Source organism: Protopterus annectens, chromosome 12.part0 (genome assembly GCF_019279795.1).
Source record: "Protopterus annectens isolate FY-2018-M chromosome 12.part0, PAN1.0, whole genome shotgun sequence".
Lineage (NCBI taxonomy): Eukaryota > Metazoa > Chordata > Ceratodontiformes > Protopteridae > Protopterus > Protopterus annectens.
In genome coordinates this window covers 1,119,737,035-1,119,760,074 of record NC_056746.1, presented here as the reverse complement: position 1 = coordinate 1,119,760,074, position 23,040 = coordinate 1,119,737,035, and the positions used below count along the sequence as shown (strand labels likewise).

The 23,040-nt window shown below is 39.8% G+C and overlaps 1 protein-coding gene across 3 annotated transcripts in view; it reads right to left on the bottom strand.

The window, feature by feature from the left end:
* The window catches only part of ZNFX1 (zinc finger NFX1-type containing 1), a 359,279-nt gene that overhangs the window by 45,771 nt on the left and 290,468 nt on the right, over positions 1-23,040 (bottom strand). For all 3 annotated transcript variants that reach the window (XM_044090129.1, XM_044090128.1, XM_044090127.1), the window contains exons 10-12: positions 19,802-19,956; positions 19,519-19,664; positions 8,159-8,269 (exon numbers count right to left, since the gene is read on the bottom strand). In XM_044090129.1, coding sequence (XP_043946064.1) covers positions 8,159-8,269; positions 19,519-19,664; positions 19,802-19,956 — 412 coding nt within the window. The remainder of the gene's footprint in view (positions 1-8,158; positions 8,270-19,518; positions 19,665-19,801; positions 19,957-23,040) is intronic.

The following is a 23,040-nucleotide window of genomic DNA, read 5'->3' as shown; positions in this document are numbered from 1 at the left end:
TATACAACTAAATAATCCAACACCAGCACTGTAGGAAATGAAAACAATCACCAGATGTCCAACCTTGAAGTAAAACTGTTTATTGCTAAAAAACAACGCAAAACGCTTAATGAATCACAGCGTTTTTCATCTCATAATATACAGACTTCATCAGACAAACACTACAATTTCAAACATCCCTATATATACTCTCATTATATTTGAATTATCCAATAGAGCCACTAAAAATGTCCAAACTCATTAATATGTAACTATCTTATAGTTAATAATTGTTAAAAACAATTATACCAAAAAGAAAAATATATAGCTTCCAAATTAAATGCTACATATAACTTTTTTTATATACCATTCCATAGATGATGGTGCCACCAAGTGGTCAAATGTGCAAATCAAGCAAGCAAATCATGTCTAACTAGATATATTATACTGGCAAGGCTAAATGCCTAAAACTGATCATAAATTAATTTCAAAATATATATATAATATATAAAAAGATGTGGAATTAATAAAATTACATAAATTCATTCAATAAAATTCATTGAAACACATTTTCATCAAACAATAAACACTTTAAAATATATACATGAATATATTAATTTATTGATTTATAGTCTAGCTGCCCTCATTTTTAAAACGGGTGCAAGGGAAATACCATTATTTATTCCTGGATGTTTATTGGCTTCCAGTATTATTTGCCAATATAATTCACGATATTCAATCTTGGTTTCCCACATACCACCCCTTTTGTCTTTCTGCACCTCTTCTAAAACAAAAAACTTATATTTCGCCAAAGGGCTAACTATACTATGTGTGAACAAGGCATTACTTTCTTTCTTATTTCTAATAGCATTCATGTGTTCATAAACCCTCCTTCTTATTTTTCTCTCGGTCTTACCAATGTAGAATTCATTACATATCTCACAGATTGCAATGTATACTACACCCTGGGTATCACAAGTACTGTGGGTCCTACCCATAATCTCTCTCCCCCTGGATTCAATATATATAATCATTATTGACCATAAATGGGCACTGATTACACATCCCACATGGGTATGTACCCTTTGATTTTGTGGTCTTCTTAAGCCTGTCATAATGAACCATGAACATATCCTTTATATTACGCCCTCTCCTGTATATAAATATTAAGGACTCCTTGTTCTTTAACTTTAAATCAGTTAAACTTCCAAATTTTTTCCACTCTCTTTCAAGAGTATTATAAATAACATTTGAATCCCCACTAAAATCTGTAACAAATGCACTCTCATAAGAACTCTCATCTTTAAAATTGGATTCTTCCATGTTAACATTATTTTCTTTATTATCCAAGAATACCATCTCCTTACCTAAAATAGGTTCATATTTATTTTTCCGTCTCTTGATTATTTCATTTCTTACATTATTACAAAGCTCGACTGGGTACCCCCTTTCTAGGAATAACTGAGTTAAAAACTCACACTCTTCTTGAAAATCTTCTTCATTAGAAGTCATTCTATAAATTCTCACGAATTGTCCCTTTACAATGCTTTTTTTCTGATACTAGGGGTGCCCACTGCTATAATGTAAGTAAGAATTAGAATATGTTTTATTTCTATATACTTTTGACTTGAATATTTTCCCATCTTTTACTAATTTCACATCCAGATAATTCATTTCACTTATCCCAATATCATAAGTAAATTTAAAAAATCTGTGGAATCATTTATGTATTGTATAAATTCATCTAACTTTTCCATACTGTCCTGCCAAAAAATAACTATATCATCCAGAGAGCACTTATACAGCACCCAACTATCTTTATATACACTACTATAAATATATTTCCTTTCCCATGTAGTAAGGACCAAATTAGCACCTCTGGGTCGATAGCCTAGTAACCACCTCTGATCCTATGATCCTCACTCAGTCTCTCACACACACCTCTGTTTCACAAAATGTATGCTAACACAAATCCTAATAATCAAGTAAAATATGTTCCTATTTTGAGTCTTTGTCCCGTTTATTTTAGGTTCATCTAGATATTTTAAGCTAAGAGTCATCAGAGTATACTTTTCAATTGTCCAGATTTTTGCAGAATGTCCAGATTTTTGGCTCATATGTCTGGTCCCATCTTCATAAAGTAGGTAGTTTTCTCGCAAATCACTGGGGATTGAAGTCATTAAATAATGACAGACATTTGAGTTTCAGACTTCATATCCTTCAGATAATACATGCTAAAGGAAACCCTGTTGTGCTAGCAACTTTCTAAGTTTGTAAGAGCAATATTTAAAATCTGTCCTTATTTCTGGTTGTTTGTCCCCCGTTATTTGTGGATCTGTCCAGATTTCATGTGCCGAGAGGTTGAGAGGTATGGTAAAGAGGTATGCAAACCTCTTAACTGATGCTGTTGTTGCCAGGAATTGCTCTTACTCTTCACTCTCTCTCACGCACACATACACACACACACACACACACACTTTTTTCAGTTTCGTTTATTTTACACTCACTAAACAGCAAAAGTGCTGCTTAGCGAGTAAAATAATGACTATCAATTTCTCACTTTCATACCCACATACACTCTCACACACAGACATGAACGCATACACACATTTTTTATTTTCATTTTTTTCTTTATTATTTTACACTCGCTAAACAACAAAAAAGTTGCTTAGCGGTGTAAAATAATGACATCCATTAGGTTTTTTCAGTCCGAGTTCCATGGCAGCTTGATATACTGCTGTGAAGCAGCAGACTTGTTTTTCTCGAGGCATTACTTGTACATTAATACCCTGCTGGAGAATGTTCATTCTCCAGTCAGGGTGCGGATGTACAATTTTGCCTATTCTCTAACATAAAATAAGTAACTGTACTAATTACTTTTAGAACAGAAATACACAAAAAAGATGGCAAAAGTGTTCAGAAGCCTAAAGTAACATTTACTAGGGCTGACTGCTTGCACAGATTTAGAATGTTTGTCACACTGCTCGTTATCTGGAACTCATTATTAGTCCCAAGAGGTCTGGTTGAAATGGGAAAGGATTAAAACTAGAGAGAGGGAAGGGATGGGATTAGCCACTGCAGGGTTGACATCATGTATCAACTTGCCAATCTTTACAGAAACATCCAACAGCCACTGTCCTGTTTGCACATATATGATCATTTGCATACATTATGCATTACAGACAATGTAAGGAGGGAAATCTGTGATATACTTCCTGTAGTGGAGAGTGAAGCATAATGAAAAAAGGAGTCCTGGCAAAAAAGAATTCAAACCAAAGACACAGCCTTATTAATGTGCTACTGAAAAAAGAGGAGGAATAAACCAACACTGTTCAACTGAGGAATGCAACTAGTCCTTATGCAAGTTCCCCTTCCTTATCTTCTCTCTCCAGATCATTTTCTATTTTCTTCAACTTGCTATTCTGGGGCAGAAGTACAAGTAGCGTGCATAATCTGCATTTATATCCTACTTATGACAGTAACAGGTTATCTTGCTTTTCTATTAACTTCACTGCCTTTCATGAATGTTTTTATAGGTTACCTTACAACCAGACTAGACATGCTGCAGTTTTTAGATACCGTTTACTAACTTGTGCGATAGCAGGTTCTCTCCACTTAATATATCCTGCTATTCCTGTTGGCTATGACTGTGCACACTCTTCTTAGTCAATTCCCACTGTTTACAGGTGTTATTATCACTAATTACATAAATTATCTACTAACAAACTGGTTTATTTTGTCCTTTCAGTCACATAGGGAGCTGGGAGAGTACTCTTCCTTAAATCACATCTAGTCATAGCTCTCAACTGTCCAGATGTTTGCAAAATGTCCATATTTTAGCCTCATATTCTTCTTCTACTCCTCTTAAAATTTGTGGTTTTCTGGCAAACTAATGAGGACTGCAGTTTGTAAATAATGACAGACATTTCAGTTTCAGACTTCATATCCTTCAGAAAACGCAAGTAGACTATTCTCTATCTGTTAAACCTAGCACTTGCTCCTACAGTACTTATTACCTTGATACGGCACTCTTGTCATAGATAGTATTTGTCTATCCTTCTAGCGGATCAGTTGCTAGTGTCCTCTCCTGCTCAGCTGGTGAACCTGGGAATATTGAGGCAATGTTACAATTGCCTCATGTACCTGAACAACCCTCCCTCCTCCCACAAAACACAAATACATAGATGCAACTATATGGCCAAACTGGAGGCTGAGCTCTCTCAACATAGGACTGGCAAGACCAGTCAGGAGGAGAAGGTTACACACTATAGACCCAGTCTCACATAGTACCATTACAACCTCAAATCATACACATAAACACACAAAGACATGGCTCTGATCAAAATCTACCAAAACAGCAGAGGCCACCAAAGCAGACACCCAAACAACCACCACCTCAGAACACAACACCTGCAACACATAGACCTCACAGTCAGAGTGTCAAACAGTCACAGCCCTTAAGGCCAAACACAATGCCAGACACACTAGTCATTGGTGACTCCATAGTCAGACACACACCAGACTGAGTAAGGAGAAGGTCACAATAAGCTGTCTGTCGGGCGCTAGAATCCACACATAGCGCATAGCACTCAGGTCTCTCAACAGCAGGTACAAATATGACTCAGTCATTGTCCACGCTGGTGTAGAGACATTGAGGAGCTCTCTGATTATGTAGCCCAGGCAGGTATGACCCTGACCTTGAGCAGTATCCTACCTTCACCAAGAATGATGCCACAATACAGAGATAAGATGATCAGCTTTAACAATTGGCTTAAACACTGGTGTCATTCAAAGGATCCAGTATCTGTCTGCCTGGGATGACATGCTGGACAAGCCACGACCTGTCAGGATATTGGCAGAACACAAAAAGGAAAAAACTAGTCTAAATCTCAAAATGCACGACTTTTCGGCCCTTCTCAGTATGGAGAACATCGATGTCTGTGCTGTGACAGAAACCTGGTTATCAGGTTTTACCTCATATCATGCATTCCGGACAATACCAAGAAAGGAGGGGTATCCATATTCATCAAGGACACCCACACCTCAAGACTGGTGGCAACGATGATGCATCGGAGACCATCCAGGTGCAATTAAAAGACTGCTCTGCAAATTGTAGCATGTTACAGGCCACCCTCACAAACGGATAAATGTATCACCAAACACCATCATACTAGGTGACTTCAATTACCCTAATATAGACTGGGAACACTACTCAAGCCCAAACACCCTAGCCAAAAGTTCCTGGAATTCATAAACTCAAATGCCATGGAACAACTAGTCACCATCCCACAAGAGGAGATAACATACTTGATCTCATCATCACGAACATGGGAGCACAATGTTCAACACGGAAGTATACCCTCACTGGTGAGATCAGATCACAACTAATCTCGCTGGAGGTCCTCATCCCACCCCACCTGAAATAAAAAGACCACAGTAAAGAACTTCTGTGGTCTCCTTTAAGGCCCCGACGTGCGGAAAAAAAACAGTACAAAGCTGAATCACTTACAAATGCCTTCTACCAGCACCTGCAGGACTGCATGGATAAGGCAATCCCAAGCAAAACAAAGACTCTTTGTACCCAGTCTGGTGGACCCCAGCCATAAACAAACTCTACAACAAAAGGAGGAAGCTACTACAAGATAGAGCAAAATCCTTAAAAGGTAAGACACCCTTGATCACTATAAGTAAAAACTAAGAGCTCTCATAAAATCATCCAAAGCAAATTTTGAGAGAAAAATAGCTAAAGACTCAAAAGACAATCATAAGGCCTTCTTTAGCTATGTTAGAAACCTAGGAGGAAACTCCCAGATATGCTCAGAACTAGTTCAAAATGATGTGAAGATTACTGATCCTACAGACATTGCCAACATACTGGCTGACAGGTTCAGTGCAAACTTCTCCCCCTCCCCAAAAGGAAGATATCTATCCCCAAACATCTCCAGCGCCCAAGTGAGAACTGCTCTCTCCAAAGCAAAAACACAGCATCCATGGGACCTGATGGTGTCCCCGGCTGTGTGCTCCACGAACTCAATGAGGAATTAAACCCACAGCTAGGACAGCTGTTTAATCAAAGTCTTACCTCTGGATACTGCAACTGTGGTCCCACTTCACAAAGGCGGTGCCTCCACCGACCCTGGAAATTACCGCCCATTAGCTTGACAAGCCTTATCTGCAAAGCCATGGAGAGGATCATAATGGACTTCATAAATAAAGACATAGAATTTGCAGACTTTGGATCCAACCCAGTTTGGCTTTGTCAAAGGCAGATCATGCCTTTTAAACTTGGTTGACTTTTGAAACAGTCACCAAAGCCATTGATGAAAGGCAGTCCATACAGCCTACCTCGATCTGGCTAAGGCCGGTATCATTGAAAAACTCATCAGCTTAAATGTTAACCCATACATCACAAGATGGGTTGCAAACTGGCTGAGTGACAGAACCCACAGGGTCAGAGTTGCTGGCGCCATGTCAGACTCAAAGCCTGTCACAAGTGGTGTCCCACAGGGCTCAGTCCTGGGCCCACTCTTGTTTGGCATCTACTTTTCCAGTACAAGCAAACACAGGAGGGTTATGGCTGACAAAGTTTGCAGATGACTGCAAACTGGGCGCCATAGTAGAAAACACATCTGACACAGATATCCTTCAGAAGGGTCTCACAGAAGCGGATAACTGGTGCCAGAGCCACCTAAAGTTAAATGCCAAAAATACATAGTCATACCCTTCGGAAAAACAAGGTTACCCCTAGCTACCAAATAGGTGGCAATCCACTGAGCACAGAAGAAGTTATCAGGGACCTGGGGACCCAGGTTGATAGTAGTCTGTCATTCGACACCCATGTAGCTAAAGTAGTCAGGAAGACCTTCTACATTGCCCACCTTATCATGAAGGGATTCTCATCTAGATCAAGGGAGGTCATAGTCTCCCTTTACTCATCACTCATCAGACCAATGATTGAGTACAATGCCCCATTCGAATGTATCTGACCCGACACTTGCAGCAGCTGGAGAGGCCACAAAGTTCCTCACCAAAAGGATAAAGGGTCTCAAAATCTGTCCTATGCTGCCCGACTGAAAGAACTCCAGCTCTATTCAGTCGCTACCGCTGTCACTCAGAGGTGACCTTTGCCTAACATACAAGGCCATGTCAAACCCAGATTTGATGAATATGCTTCACCTCAAAAATCTAGATCCATCAGAGCCACAAGGAGACTTAAACGCTGGAGGGCTAGATTCATCACCCAAAGACTCCCTATGCTGTGGAACAAAATCCCGGTACATGTGAGGCAGAGCACCTCGCTGGCCTTGTTCAAGAGAAATCTTGACCAATGGATGGGAGATCGCAGATATACCCCAGGGATTACCTCAGTGTCACTGCTCAACAGAGGCACAGCAAAATAATGGGTATAGTTCCCCACACTAAAGGCGATGGGCTAGGCTTGTAAATGCCCTCGGGCAGATAGCCTAGTATGAACCTATGAACCTATGAACCTAATACAAAAAGCATTATTCTAGCAACTTTCTATAATAAATAATTAAAATATGTTCCTGACTATGGGCCTTTGTCTACCCCACTGCTTTTGGTTTTGTCCAAATTTCCTGCACTATGAGGTTGCCAGGTATGCATCTAGTTTTAGGATTTTACAGATGTTACAGCTAGTGTTTGGGAGGCTGGATGCATGCTTTATAATGTACAATAATAGATAATGGCCTTGTTTTACATTTCTCAATATTTTCACCTTGATGCTGCCACTGATGCACAGGTCATCATTAGTATGCATACTGCAAACATGGGTGCTGTGAAGTCCACCTGATACTTCCAAGCCGGCAATACCAAAAGTCTACAGAATATGGCAAATGACAGATAGAAGGAGTAAGTTCTGCTCTATCGTTTCTCCTCCATTCACTGTCATAACAATTTCAGATCATTTCCTGATAAAGACTAATATTCTGGATAACAACAGTAGCACTTTGTTACAAGTGGCCTGCTTTTATCTAGTATTTTGTTGGAATACTGTACAGTACACCATGTTACTTTCTCAATGATGTGTAATACAATTCTTAGTACTCTAGTCTGATGTAACACAACATTCTAGATACCACTTACTAAGACACCTGAGAATTTATATAGCTATAGCATCCTACAATCCTAAACACCAAATTATTTTTCTGTGCCTTACCTGGTAATTTAATCGAACATAAGGAAAGTTTGTTTTCACAAGCCGTTCAAACAAAGATACCTCCAGGTTGAAATTCTGAGCAAGATCATATACGTTTGCACTAGGACGTAGCTGAAAATCACAACAAACATGAATGGTGTTAGAAGCATAGATCAAGTAAAATGGCATCTTTTCCTGACTACTAAATGCTGTTTGTACATTTTACATGAGTTTGCATTCACTAGAAAAAAAGAAATGTTAAATAAGGCCAGTACCCCTGAAGGTCTGGCAGCCTTGTGCAGAGGACTAAGGTTATCAGTTTTTATTGAGCTTCACCATTTAGTCCTAGGTTTGATTCCTTCAGTCTCATAGGAACATAGGCGGCTACTAAGCAGGCAGTCACTGTAAACATAAATTTCCCTAGGAAAATGCTTAGATCTAAAAAACCTTTAAGAATAACACCCTTAAAAAAGCACTCATATTTATGATAATGATCATTAGCATTTTCATGGAGATCCATACAGGCAATTCCTTGGGGTAAATCTGTGGCTACTCTTCCAGTCATCTAAGTTTGCTTTGAAGGTAGCCATTGTACTGCTCAGCTTGATGTATAGGAAATGTCTGTTACACAGATGGGGGATGCATTGGTTTATGAACCTACTTTCCAGTGAGTTTTGTTCATTTTGTCGATGTGGGTTAAGGGCTTTCATATGGGTGTTGTACATGCTACTGGTCCTGCTAAGGTGTAGGAGTCTGCTGGCTCTTTCATGGCATGGTAAGGTTGACACGTCACAAAGAAAGAGGCACCAGGCCACCAATTATAAGAGTAGTCAAGCTAATATTTCTTTCTGTGGTCTCTCTAGTTGGGCAATGTTCTTAGTTTGGTATATGCCAAATGGGGCATTATAGTCAATAACAGTTCTAGTAAGGGAGGAGTACATCTTCAGATCTGTAGTTGAGCCAGATAGAAGGATTTCCTTACAATGGAATGGTTGAAACATGATAGTGAAATGAGAGTGAATTATTCACAAATGTGCCAGTGTCCGTCTGTAGATGAGTATCATTAATATAAGAAGTGGGTTTAGCTTGTTTGCTGAACAGTATTGTGACACCCATGCGCTGGCCCAGCAATCAAGGAGCCTCAATCCTCACCTCTAACACCAGTGAGGGGCACCCATATGGGAAAAGGATAATAAATACACACGCAGTAAAGTACAACTTCCCTTAAGAGCACACAGGGATCACAGTCACTCTGGGGCTGGTTTTTCCCTTTCTCTCCAGATCCCCAATAAGACTCCCCACTGGCACAGCTATAGGGTACAGATCTCAGCCTAGTGGGCAAGCTAAAACCTCCAGCACCCTCTCTGTCCAACCAGTGCTTCGTGTCCCTGCCCAAGTAGTTGACACACACAAACTTTGAGATAAGAATTATATACAACCACACAGACACTCCTGGGGAAGGCTGGAACAGGTTCTCCAGCTGTGCCCCTTTTACCCAGACTACATGGTAGTATCACTTGCCACCACCCACTGATATTTATCAGCTACTCAAAGGCCCTTATGAAAGGGTGTCCAATTAAACTGTGCAATATTATTATCCAAATGGTAAGTGCAACTGAACAGTCAAGGCTTATTTGGAGTAGTTTGGCCAGTATCACTGCATACATGCAATGTATTCTGGAGCTTAAATTATCTCTACACAAAACAGCCACAGTTGAAAGGTTTAAAAATATTTAATAATAAATAATAAAAACACAAGACAATACTTCTTACTATACAGTGCTAGTCAACACCGGAAGTATACCCCTCACTGGTGAGATCAGATCACAAACTAATCTCGCTGGAGGTCCTCATCCCACCCCCACCTGAAATAAAAAAGACCACAGTAAAGAACTTCTCGAAAGCCGACTTCACACTTCTAAAGACTAGTGTGGTCTCCTTTAAGGCCCCCGAGCCGGCGGAAAACAGTACTCAAGCCGCTGAATCACTTACAAATGCCTTCTACCAGCACCTGCAGGACTGCATGGGTAAGGCAATCCCAAGCAAAACAAAGACTCTTTGTACCAAAGGCAAGCGTCCAGTCTGGTGGACCCCAGCCATAAACAAACTCTACAACAAAAGGAGGAAGCTACTACAAGATAGAGCAAAATCCTTAAAAGGTAAGACACCCTTGATCACTATAAGTAAAAAACTAAGAGCTCTCATAAAATCATCCAAAGCAAATTTTGAGAGAAAAATAGCTAAAGACTCAAAAGACAATCATAAGGCCTTCTTTAGCTATGTTAGAAACCTGGGAGGAAACTCACAGATATGCTCAGAACTAGTTCAAAATGATGTGAAGATTACTGATCCTACAGACATTGCCAACATACTGGATGACAGGTTCAGTGCAAACTTCTCCCCCCCAAAAGGAGAGATATCGATTGCAGCCCCCCAAACATCTCCAACGCCCAAGTGAGAACTGCTCTCTCCAAAGCAAAAAACACAGCATCCATGGGACCTGATGGTGTCCCCGGCTGTGTGCTCCACGAACTCAACGAGGAATTAAACCCACAGCTAGGACAGCTGTTTAATCATAGTCTTACCTCTGGATATGTACCCAGGGAGTGGCGCACTGCAACTGTGGTCCCACTTCACAAAGGCGGTGCCTCCACCGACCCTGGAAATTACCGGCCCATTAGCTTGACAAGCCTTATCTGCAAAGCCATGGAGAGGATCATAATGGACCTCATAAATAAAGACATAGGGAATTTGCAGACTTTGGATCCATCCCAGTTTGGCTTTGTCAAAGGCAGATCATGCCTTCTAAACTTGGTTGACTTTTTCGAAACAGTCACCAAAGCCGTCCATACAGCCTACCTCGATCTGGCGAAGGCCTTCGATACAATACCCCACACGGGTATCATTGAAAAACTCATCAGCTTAAATGTTAACCCATACATCACAAGATGGGTTGCAAACTGGCTGAGTGACAGAACCCACAGGGTCAGAGTTGCTGGCGCCATGTCAGACTCAAAGCCTGTCACAAGTGGTGTACCACAGGGCTCAGTCCTGGGCCCACTCTTGTTTGGCATCTACTTTTCCGAAGTACAAGCAAACACAGGAGGGTTATGGCTGACAAAGTTTGCAGATGACTGCAAACTGGGCGCCATAGTAGAAAACACATCTGACACAGATATCCTTCAGAAGGGTCTCACAGAAGCGGATAACTGGTGCCAGAGCCATGGCCTAAAGTTAAATGCCAAAAATGCATAGTCATACCCTTCGGAAAAACAAGGTTACCCCTAGCTACCAAATAGGTGGCAATCCACTGAGCACAGAAGAAGTTATCAGGGACCTGGGGACCCAGGTTGATAATAGTCTGTCATTCGACACCCATGTAGCTAAAGTAGTTAGGAAGACCTTCTACATTGCCCACCTTATCATGAAGGGATTCTCATCTAGATCAAGGGAGGTCATAGTCTCCCTATACTCATCACTCATCAGACCAATGATTGAGTACAATGCCCCATTCGGAATGTATCTGACCCGACACTTGCAGCAGCTGGAGAGGCCACAAAGTTCCTCACCAAAAGGATAAAGGGTCTCAAACATCTGTCCTATGCTGCCTGACTGAAAGAACTCCAGCTCTATTCAGTAAACACCGCTTGCTCAGAGGTGACCTTTGCCTAACATACAAGGCCATGTCAAACCCAGATTTGATGAATATGCTTCACCTCAAAAATCTAGATCAGTCAGAGCCACAAGGCGGAGACTTAAACCTCGACACGGCTATTAATAGGACGTGCTGGAGGGATAGATTCATCACCCAAAGACTCCCTATGCTGTGGAATAAAATCCCGGTATATGTGAGGCAGAGCACCTCGCTGGCCTTGTTCAAGAGAAATCTTGACCAATGGATGGGAGATCGCAGATATACCCCAGGGATTACCTCAGTGTCACTGCTCAACAGAGGCACAGCAAAATAATGGGTATAGTTCCCCATACTAAAACAAAACTATGGGCTAGGCTTGTAAATGCCCTCAGGCAGGTAGCCTAGTATGAACCTATGAACCTATGAAGAGTTCAGAGATCATAGGAAAATACTTAAAATAATACAGCAGAATAGTTCTGACATCAATGCAGAAAACACTTAGTCTAATCTTCCTATTTCCTAGCTATTTCTAAGAGAAACACTAAAGTCTAAGATCCTACTTACATACAGACACAGGCAGAGTGCTGGTAAGTTGGATGTTCTCAAGACAAATACCAAATGCTCTGATTCTTTCTGTTCTTAAATTGATAACACAGTACCACTGATTCATTTCAGATTACATCATTTCTTTCTGGTTCCCAGACTAGCAGAAACTCAGAGGTTAATAGCCCTTTTGATCTTGCAGCTGGTCAGGAAGCCAGAGCAATAAAAGAAATTATACATGTAAATTCTACCCATTAACTCTGGCCTCAAAGCAATAGGCAGAATGCCTCCCTCTAGACACCTCGGCTCCGAGTTTTAGATCAAAGAATTTCACAATACTTGACTTATCAGCTTTCTTACAGCAGACTGCACTGTTGTTACATTTTTGCAGTTCAACATCCAATGCAGTCTTTTCACATTTAAGAGAACAAGCCTGTGGCTTACATTACTATTTACAAATGACAGAATTATCTACAAATTCTATATAGCTACGCTGGCAGCCTTCACCTAGCTTCACAAGTATCACACCACATTTTCTAGCATTTAGTTTTAGACTGTTTTCCAAACACCAGATATGGGCATTGTCTAGCCCTTGATGTAGTAGTTTTGCACCAAAGCAACATTCCTGACGTAGTGGCCTGGATGATAGCAAAACAGATTTCAAAAAGGAGATGTCCCAGAAGTGAACACCACTACTTCCAGCTTTATGATCCAAGGGTATCCACAACTTTCACAATATGAGTTCTGTCAGAAAGCCAATTAGCAATCCAACAGACAATGAACAGGTTCACAATGAGATATAACTGTTTGTCTATAAAACCACCACGAGGGATGGTATCAAACCTTGACCAGCTTTGGATATACAACATACACTAAAAGTCCATTGCTTACTGTCTCAGTGATTTTTATTTTTTAATTACCAGGTTCAGGGAGAGAGGATCTACCTTTCACAAAACCAAACTGGTTCAGGTAAAGGTCAGCAATGTTGCCTATGTCTGTAATCATAAGTTCATATATTATTAATTCCTGGAGAAGATCTATTCAAGAGTAGATCCTCAATACAGATAGTACCTCTGGGCAATTTCCCCTGAGCATCAGTTCCTGAAATACATTTACCATCTTTTAGGACTAGTGCAAGATCATGATAGTGCAAGTTGTGTTTTACCCTCAAAGAGGGATTTCTTTTTTCTTCAAGGTTTGTATGACTGTGAAATTAGTGAATATAACTAAGGATGTGGGGGTGAAATCCTCCAAATGAGAGTACAGGGTGGCTGACCCCCTAGCAAAAAAAAGTTTGAGTGATTTTTTTTCTTGAACGTGCAGTGTACATGAATTCATAGTGTTTGAATTGGGATATTTGGGGGGGGGACTGGGTTTCACTTTCCAGTAACAAAACTGTTCATTTCATGGCTTTACATATAAGGGTGGTGAGACTGATGTGCCTATAATAACCAGTGTCAGAACAACTGCCTTTATATAGGGGCATTATTGTAACAGTTCTCCTAGTTTCTGGAACAAACCCAATGGATAAGCCAAGGTAAAAAAAAATGCTTGAGAAGAGGGTTCTGAAAAGTCATACTTAGCACTAGATGAAGATGCATCCAGGTATGTTGCTGGGTCCAATTGAGGTGGCATTTTTAGTTTTGGTCAGGGATTCTATGACTTTTTCTACTGTGATTCTGGTGGAGTAGCATAATAGGGGTAGTGGGTGGGTCAGCACTGATGAATGGGCTAAAATTCAAACTACATTTGTCTGCCATGATATCTATGTCATTTGGGTCAGAATGAGGGTGGTATTGAGATAAAGTCAGTGTACTTCTAAGCATTTGTATTTAGGTTCCTAACATAGCTGAAGAAAAAGGGTCTATATCACATAGTCGAAGTTCCATAACTCCGAACACCTAATGGTTGAACCATTATGTTCAAAGTTACAGAACTTCGACTATGTAAAAAAATAAAATAAAATAAAAACAGACAACAAAATAAATTGTTATAAGCAGGGGGGCAAGCCCCCCTGCACCCCCAAACCCCCACTACTTAAATATACCAACTCCGAGATCGCACCACATTGAAGTGAATGGAAACCTCTGCTTATGGAGATTTCCTTTCAAACACTTGAACTTTTACAAATTCGAACATATGGTCTCGACCATATGTGGTTCGAACTAGTAAAAGTTTGACTACGTGATAGGAACCCGAAGAAGAATATGTGATTATCTTTAGTGTCTGTGGATACTTTAAATATGTAATCTGCTTCACATTTCATAATGACAATATCTTTGCTAGTTTATTTCAGCATGATTCTGAAGCGGGAGGGAACTGGATTTTTTTTAAAGTTGCTCAGTGTCTTTTTGCTTCTTTATGCAGTATTGGTATGAGTGATTTACCACATGAATTTATTTTTAAACATCTCATTATACTTTGCACAGACAGGCACAGCTTTGTCTTTGGAATTACTTAGGTGTTGGCAGAAGTCAGAGGTAAAGAAGGACACTCATTTAATCAGATCCATGCAAGTTGGTTTCTTGGAAAATTTCCCTAGGTTCTCTTCCCTAAGAGCCTTAGAGAAGTCCATAAAAACTGGCATACTGGGTGGGGCAGAGGAACCAAGAAACCTGCAGGAAAAGGTGAGTGATTTGTGATCAGATTTCACATGGGAGGTAATCATCCATGGTGGGGTGCAGTTCCAAGCTGGGTTAGTAAGAACCAGATCAAGAGCATTTAAGGTTCTAGTGACCAGTTTATTTCTGTGTTCCATGGTACATGCATTAATGATGTCCAAAAAACTATGAACATATTTATTATTTGTGCTGTATGTCTGCCAGTCAAAAGCTAGGTAGTTAAAGTCTCCTAACATGATAGTATTAAGTTTGAAAGTAATTCTGTCAAGTGCAGTGAGGTAATTATCATAGTCTTCTAGATACATTGACAGTAATCTGTAGGAAGAAATAATATAGTATTTATTTTGTTGAGTGCTATTTGGATGTCTACTAGCTGTAGATTAGAACTGTGGGAAATTTGTCAAAGGTGATAGGATTCTGACAAAAACATACATTCCAGAAGAAAAAAAATACTTTTCTGCAGTTAATTCTACCCCTGAAAGCACAGAAGGTGCTGAACTCTGGTACAGAGGGAGTGGTTTCAGTAAGTGCACAAATATGAATGTGTTCCAGTTGCAGGAGTGCCTCATGTTCTGGCATCCTTCTATTACCTTCTAGCACTGAGTAGTGCAATCCTGATGTTGTCTGGATCTGTCTTAGCTATGTTGAAATGCTCACAATATGACATTCTGCATCTACTATGTTAGAACGGTCGTTAAGTAAAATTGCCCTAAATTAGACACAATGAGGTGAGCAGATGTTCTTGCCAGTGTACTGAAGCTTGGTAAGCTGTCCACTATTCAGCAGGATGCCTTACATACCATCTGATCCTAAGCTGACACATACTGCATCCCCTTTGAATGACATCAACTGCTCAGCTGTTGAAGCCAATTATCTTACACTGATAGTTAAGTTTTCGTTTTGGTAATGGAAAGACCAGCATTTTCCTTACTTCTGATACATGCATAGAAAAGCCTCCCATATCTTTATGCATGTCCGTTAGGGTGAATGTCCTAAAGCATTCATTCACACGTGGGCCACCACTTGATTGTAACTGCATCTGATATGTTTAAGGGTCATCAAGGCTCTTGTGATGTCATGGATTCTGACCCATGACAGGCAAATCATGGTAATCTTACTCTTATCTAGCCTGGTGAGTGTAAAGTCAACATAATGTAATATGATATAATACATGAGTCAACAAATGAACATTTGTCTGAGTGATAGCAGGACTTGATGTCCTTATGGACTTCCATCTCCTTGTCCTCTACAACCCAAATCTCCTTCTCAGTCTTCAGTCCAAAGTACCTTGGCACCTGCCAGGCTTACCCTTCACATACCAGCACTCCACAATATGGGAATAAAAAATGTCTTTCGGCTTTTCCTGATTAGGGGTTGCCACAGTGGATCACCGGTCCGCAGATTGATTGGCAGTGGTGTTTTTATAGTGTCGAGTTGCCAGCCTGGCACCCAACCTTCAAAGAAGGCACACACATACACACACACCTACCTATATTTCTTTAAAACTCAGTCGACCACAGGTAGGACATGCAGACTCTACAAAGAAGTAGCTCCAGCCAAGAATCGAACCAGATAACCTCTTGCTATGAGGTGACAACGCTAACTGCTGCACCACTGCAGCCACTCCACAATATGGGAATCATTAGTATAAATCACTGGGGGGGGGGGTTGTTCAAGGGAAGATCTGGGTATCCCTGTATGCTACCATTCTGAGAGGTGCAGAGGACATTTTTGGTGTGCAGTAGCCATTGTCTTCTCAATATACAATGTGAATTACATTCGTACATGGTGTTGTACTACACATGGTGTTCGGTCTCCACCAAAAAGAGAAAGTCCTGGATGACACCTCCACTCTTCTTCACAGAATAGGTGAGCTGGCAAAAATGACACTTGGGCCTACCCCCATGGCTTATTCCTCAGGATCAAGTTTGTTAATAAAACACAACTCATGAGGGTCACAGACAGAGCTCCATTCCACTGCAGCATACAGCCAACTATGCTGTTAATGTCTGATGTCATGTATTATTTGTGCTGGAACTTTTCCTTTCGATGCCTCCACTAAAAATGTATACCACCCTGTTGGACCACGTGGGTTATCAAAGACAAGCAAATAAGCAAATTAATACACAAATACATTAAAGCCTTAAAATGTAAACAAACCATTACTGTTAGAGATCAATCACAAGAAGGTGAGACAAGCACTCCTGCAGAAGAGAATATCCTCTTCTGAAAAAGAAAGGAGGGAATCTATACTACCATAGGAATCGTACCTGTGAAGCCATATGTGGAAAACTCAGCACAAAGGATAAGGTTGTCATATGAATGCCATGATATCATGTGGCTTGCATCAATGTATAATGAAGAAAAAAATGTAACTGCAGAAAATCCTTTCTGCATTGTCATGTAGGTCTGCTTAATTGGAGGAAGCAGACATGCAGTCACACACAGTTAAAATGAGCTCTTTGCTTCCGATGCCAAGACCAGCCTGAGATGCAGACCAAGTCTACAAGACAGCTGGGAAGAGAATGCCACTTTCACATACATTTAAATAAATCTGTAATTCTAACAAAAAATTTAAAATAAATAATTTAATTAATTAAATTTAATTTTACCAAGTAGTACTTCAAGAATTATGTAACCATACAGTTCCACTTTCAATAATCTGTGCTATGAGTTAAATTTTATAAAGAGAAGTAAAACTTTAACTCTTGTCTTGTTATGGCAACTGTACAAACATGTAACATACAGAACAGAAACTTAGCTTGTTTTAAAGTTAGCGTACAGTGTTGTTAGGCTAGCAGCTAATTTAATTACTGGAATACCCATCCAGGCTACGATCACTTTAAATATTTTTGGACACAAGCATTTATGTTCAAACAGTCGTAGTTAACGTGAAAAATGATGATAAATGTTGGATGTTTACAAATGTCATCTCACAGATGGGAGATCATTTGAAACTAAATGAATGACAATGTTCACATTACTACTTCAAAAGCAAAGAAGTGTTGTAGCTAATTAAAAATGCATGTGATAGCCATGGAATAACTAACTAATGACATTTTTGTATCTAGCGTTTCTTCTCAGATATTTAAATTTAATAAACTAAGCTCACCCAACGGTATCAAAGCACAGTTCCAGTGTAGTGCCAATCAGCACTGCCACTGACCAGGTTTATATCGCTCCTATGGGCTAGGGGACCAATTATTTAAAGGAATGACTATGCAGCACACAGCTGGTTGTCTTCTCTATGTTGTCTCAATGAAGAAGGTATGTATTGAGGTATCATGTGACTACCTATCACCAGCAGGGCTGGAAATCAGAGCTCAGTTAATCAGATTAGTTGATTCATTGAGACTCATGGCTTCTGGTAGACATACAGACAATTGCAGTGAACCAAACATATAAGCAAGTATAAGTTACATCCTCCTGACGTAATTCCATGTCCCAGGGTGGGGCACAACAAAAATACCCACGTGTATAATGTGTCAGACCACTTGAGACTAATCCCCAATTCTCACCCAAACACAAGAGTAAAATGTAGAGAAAAATTAGGCAGCAACTGAGATAAACAGATCTGGCAATATAGAAATAAACAAATAAATTATTAAAACTTATGCAACTATATTTTTGTATCCAGCTGATACTCACAAGGCATCAGTGACCAGTAATACCAACAGGGTTAAATGCAGATTCTGCAGAAATTAAACCTAGGTCTTTTGGAGGAACAACATTCATCACGTATAATCGGTAATCTGATTTCTAGATTATGGTGACACGCTTCTACTGTTTTAAAGGTTAAGTCTGTGTATCTCTACTTCAGTGATTCCTTTCAAGTGTAAAGTGTTCCGCGTTTACAAGGAAACACATTTTGTAAAGTTTCTTTATTTTTTTACCAAGATTTACAGAACACCTAGACAGTCCATACACAAATATATATATATAATTAATTAAAATATGCTATCTCCTGTTCAACTTTTCTTAACTTTGTATGACATCACATCTATCCTGGTAGTAGATGACCAAAAAATGACAGCTATAACATTAAAAGGCCAAAGTAAAATACATTTTAAAATGCTGTATGAGTAAAATTGCAAAATGAGAAGTACTAAAACTGGTTAACATAAAGATTGTTTTGTTTGTTTTGCTGCCTTAGAAGCCAAGAGAAAGGAAAAAATTGCAAAATGATGAGACAAGCATATATTCCTGGCAAAGCCACTCTACGGTATCTAGAAAGATTCCTTGCAGATACTGGCATACTATCTCTAGCTGTACAGAAATCAACATCAGGATCTGCTATGCTACAGCAATAATTTAAGTGTATTAAATGTGTACTGGGGGAGGGGAGCAGAGATTTAAACCCTCTGCTTCAAACTTATGGCATATAACAGCAACTTAAGGGGAATCACACTGCTAACAATATTCCAGAATCACCTTAATCAATTCAAAAGTTCAAAACCATTTTATGAGATGAGAAAAGTATGTAGTCTTATAGCCCTGCCTCGTACAGGAGCTCCTGCAGAACTAGTATGACTGCCATATAGAACCCCCTAAGAGACTGGTAGCTTGGAAGAAGGGAGGGTTACCTGCTGGTGGTCACCTATCAGGATTAGGTGCTGGCAATTTCTGCTGAGGGTGGTGATAATGTGAGCTTCCAACACTTCAGCTGCTTCCTCCACAATGACAATGGTTGGTTTCACTGCTTGCAGGACACGTCGGTACTTTGCTGCACCTGCAATAAAAGTCCACGCAATGGTAAGAAAACCCACTGGAACACAAAACAGTGACTGACACATCATGGTGCCCACAATCAATGTACAGGATTTGATAGGTAAAATGTCTATCTCCTGAAAAAATAATGTGCCAGACCTGTGGTTGTCATTCCAATGATTCGAGCATCTTGAAGAAGAAGACGATCCTCCTTTTCCCGGAGCTCCATAAGCCTGTCTGCTGCTATCTGGAACTGCTGTTCATGCTGCAGAATCTTTTTTCGGATGTCAGCCTGGAACATGCACAACCAATGCCTGCAAAAGAATCAATCAACAATTTTTTATTCATGCCAAGGCACTCATATGAGGTAGTATGACTGCTAAATGAAAGAAGAGAAATTCAGCATATCCATAAAAGAAAATCCAAAACCTTCCACACATCAGTCAAAAATCATTACCTAGAATATCCAAAAACACTGGAACTACAATACATCAAAACCATAATCCATCCAAAACAAGGCATTAACTACACATTTGTGGAATGTATCAATTAAGTATTCTGTTTCAGTTTTACAGGATCCAACATTTGTGGACCCTACAAAACCACACGCTCCTGGTGATAACATCTGGGTATTGGTGTTCTAATGAACCTTAATAGATATCCAAATGTTATACTGCCAGCTTAGGTACATGCTACATGGCTTGAAATTTCAATGTCTTGTCAACCTGGACATTGAGGTCTATATATTTTAAATAACAAGTAAGAAGAAAACTTCTGAAAACTATGAAAGCATGTACGATTGTTCCATGAAGAATCAACTTCAAAATGCCCAAATAAATGGGTAACAACACAAGTACTATCCAAAACACCATATCACAAAAGAGTGACGCAATGTTTTTGTATGGGGACATGACTCCATTCACCTCTCTTATTTAAATATACTAACTTCATGGTCACACAATCTTTGTGAAAGGAGAAACACTATAAATCGGAGAGCATAACTGAATGGACTGACCACAAACTTGCAGGTTAAGTCAATGAAAGGCAAACACAGGGGCTAGTATCTCTGTGATGACAGCAAAAATGAAGCCTAAGTTGGATTATCGGATCCATCAGAGTGAAAACCAACAGAGGTGTGCTGAGAGACCTCAAAAGTAAAAGAAAAGAAAACATTTCTGTTGGAGGACTTCATTCAAAGGGGTAGATTTGAGGATGGAGGAAGAGGGACCCTGATCTACATAAGCCTGTCTGCTTATGACTGGAAATTCTTTTGGATGACAGCATAACAGCCTGGTACATGCTCAAGCAATGTTTGGTTTGCCTCATAACAGCATGAGTACACAGCATTATTCCTCTGAATTATAGAAGCAGCTGCAAACACACTAATTTAGATGCAGCTGCTGTCCCTCTAGAAACAAATGACATGCATGGGAACCAGATCAGAGTCATGCAGGGAGGAGTACGAGAAACTGCAGGAGGCCTTAATGTAAGGACCACACAGGCTTAAATTCTAAACAGTGCTTCATTTCTTGCCCATAGCAGGCCTGAGAGCAAGAAGCATCATGTCAGAAGGTTCAAAAATTAAAAAAAAAAAAAATAGAGCAGAAGTCAATACCTTGGTTTATTGGGGACTGGATATCCAGAAGGAGACATGCAAGCCTATACTGGCATGACAGCCTTCAACCATCTTGGAAGGGAAGTAGGATCATAGAAAATGAGACTGAGTATTACATTAGGTAACATTTAAATTATCCTTGGGGATGCACTGAAGATTATTAGGCGTAACCACCCCACAAAAATATGAAATCAGTCAATAATGTAGAAAAGAGTCCAAAAGTAAGACAGCAGCACAAATCAGAGCAAGAAAATTCAGTAGCAACTTAGAAAAAGAGGCTAAAACTATACAGACAGATGAGGCAAAAACAGAAAAGTACAAAAGAAAAATGGAATGTCATTAGTACCATTCCAAGCTGTTGTGTCTACAGAACTGAAGGTGGCAAAAATCACTACAGTTCACTAAATTCATTTTATTAAGCTAGAGCCATGATCAAATGTACTTAACATAACGGGAGTCTACACTGCACATACCGGTAGTACCTCTTACATGCTTAGATTTTTTAGGTATGTAAGGCATTAAAAAACAAAGGGCAGTACAAAAGTCAATGATGCAGAGTCCATTTTATTGAAATAGTAAAACTTCAATGCTTCTTTCAACCAGGATTCAGACCTGGCTACATATGAACCAATAACTAAAAGTTGCATAACTTTGTTTATGCATAGTTTGTGAACCGCTTACTGGATTTTCTTTCAGAACTCTCATGTATTCCATAATTTTGCACTCGTGATCTGTATCACAAGTCTATCATCACCTTGAGATCCCTGGGATCCAATTACTGTAAAATACTACTTTTGTTGGGGGGGGGGGGGGCCATCTTCAACCATACATTATTAAAACTACCTAATTTTCTAAAAAGTTTCCCAAATGCGACATCCTCATGTAAGAACCACAGTGCAGGTAATGTTGATCACATAAAATCAGTAGCCATGCCTAAAGGAGACTTTTTTGTCTGATGTAGATGTAGGTAATATGGAAACTCCATTGCAAGCGTTGATATGAACCTCCCTCAGATGATTTGCACTAGTGTGTGTATGTGAGCTCCATAAATATGCTCTGGAGGCCTTATATGCAATGTCTCTGAAGCTGTACAACACTGCTTCTATGTAAATCTGCAACAGTTCAGTGGAGGGGCCTCAGTGTATATTAAGACTTGAAATGAGTCATGTGGGTGCATGACTAAACTGCACGTGATTACCCAGCTTTCGGCTATTTATCTATACTGCTTCAAGTTTATAATGTATTTGATGCATTACCAATGCAAAAAAAAAAACTAAAACGAAAGAAATATATACTTCCAATCTGCACATTTCAGTTTCTTAGCATGATGACGTTGAAACAGCCTAGAAAATTCAAATTAATGGACAAGAAGTAGTGATTAAAATAAACACAAATAGAACTATTTTGAAGGTAAGCTGACTGATTATGGTAATGAATGCACCCACACCCATTAAAGATATTAACTACAAGGCTGCATTGCTGCAGAGACAGAGGGAATATTTTGTCTTCTAGCAAAACCAAGTATTCCCTCTATGCCAAGGTAGTGAGACCATGAAGTTAGAATAACTAGTTAAGGGGATGGGGCACAGCCCTGGGGCAGCAGGGGTGTAGAGCCTGCAAAACAAATGTATTTATATTTACTTTTATGTCAAAAGCAAAACGAATCCCTGACAATACTATAAGATACTTCCTCATCATATTTCGTAGGTTCATAGGTTGGTACTAGGCTATCAGCCTTAGGGCCTATACAAGCCTAGCCATAACAATTCCCTGGCTATTTCTT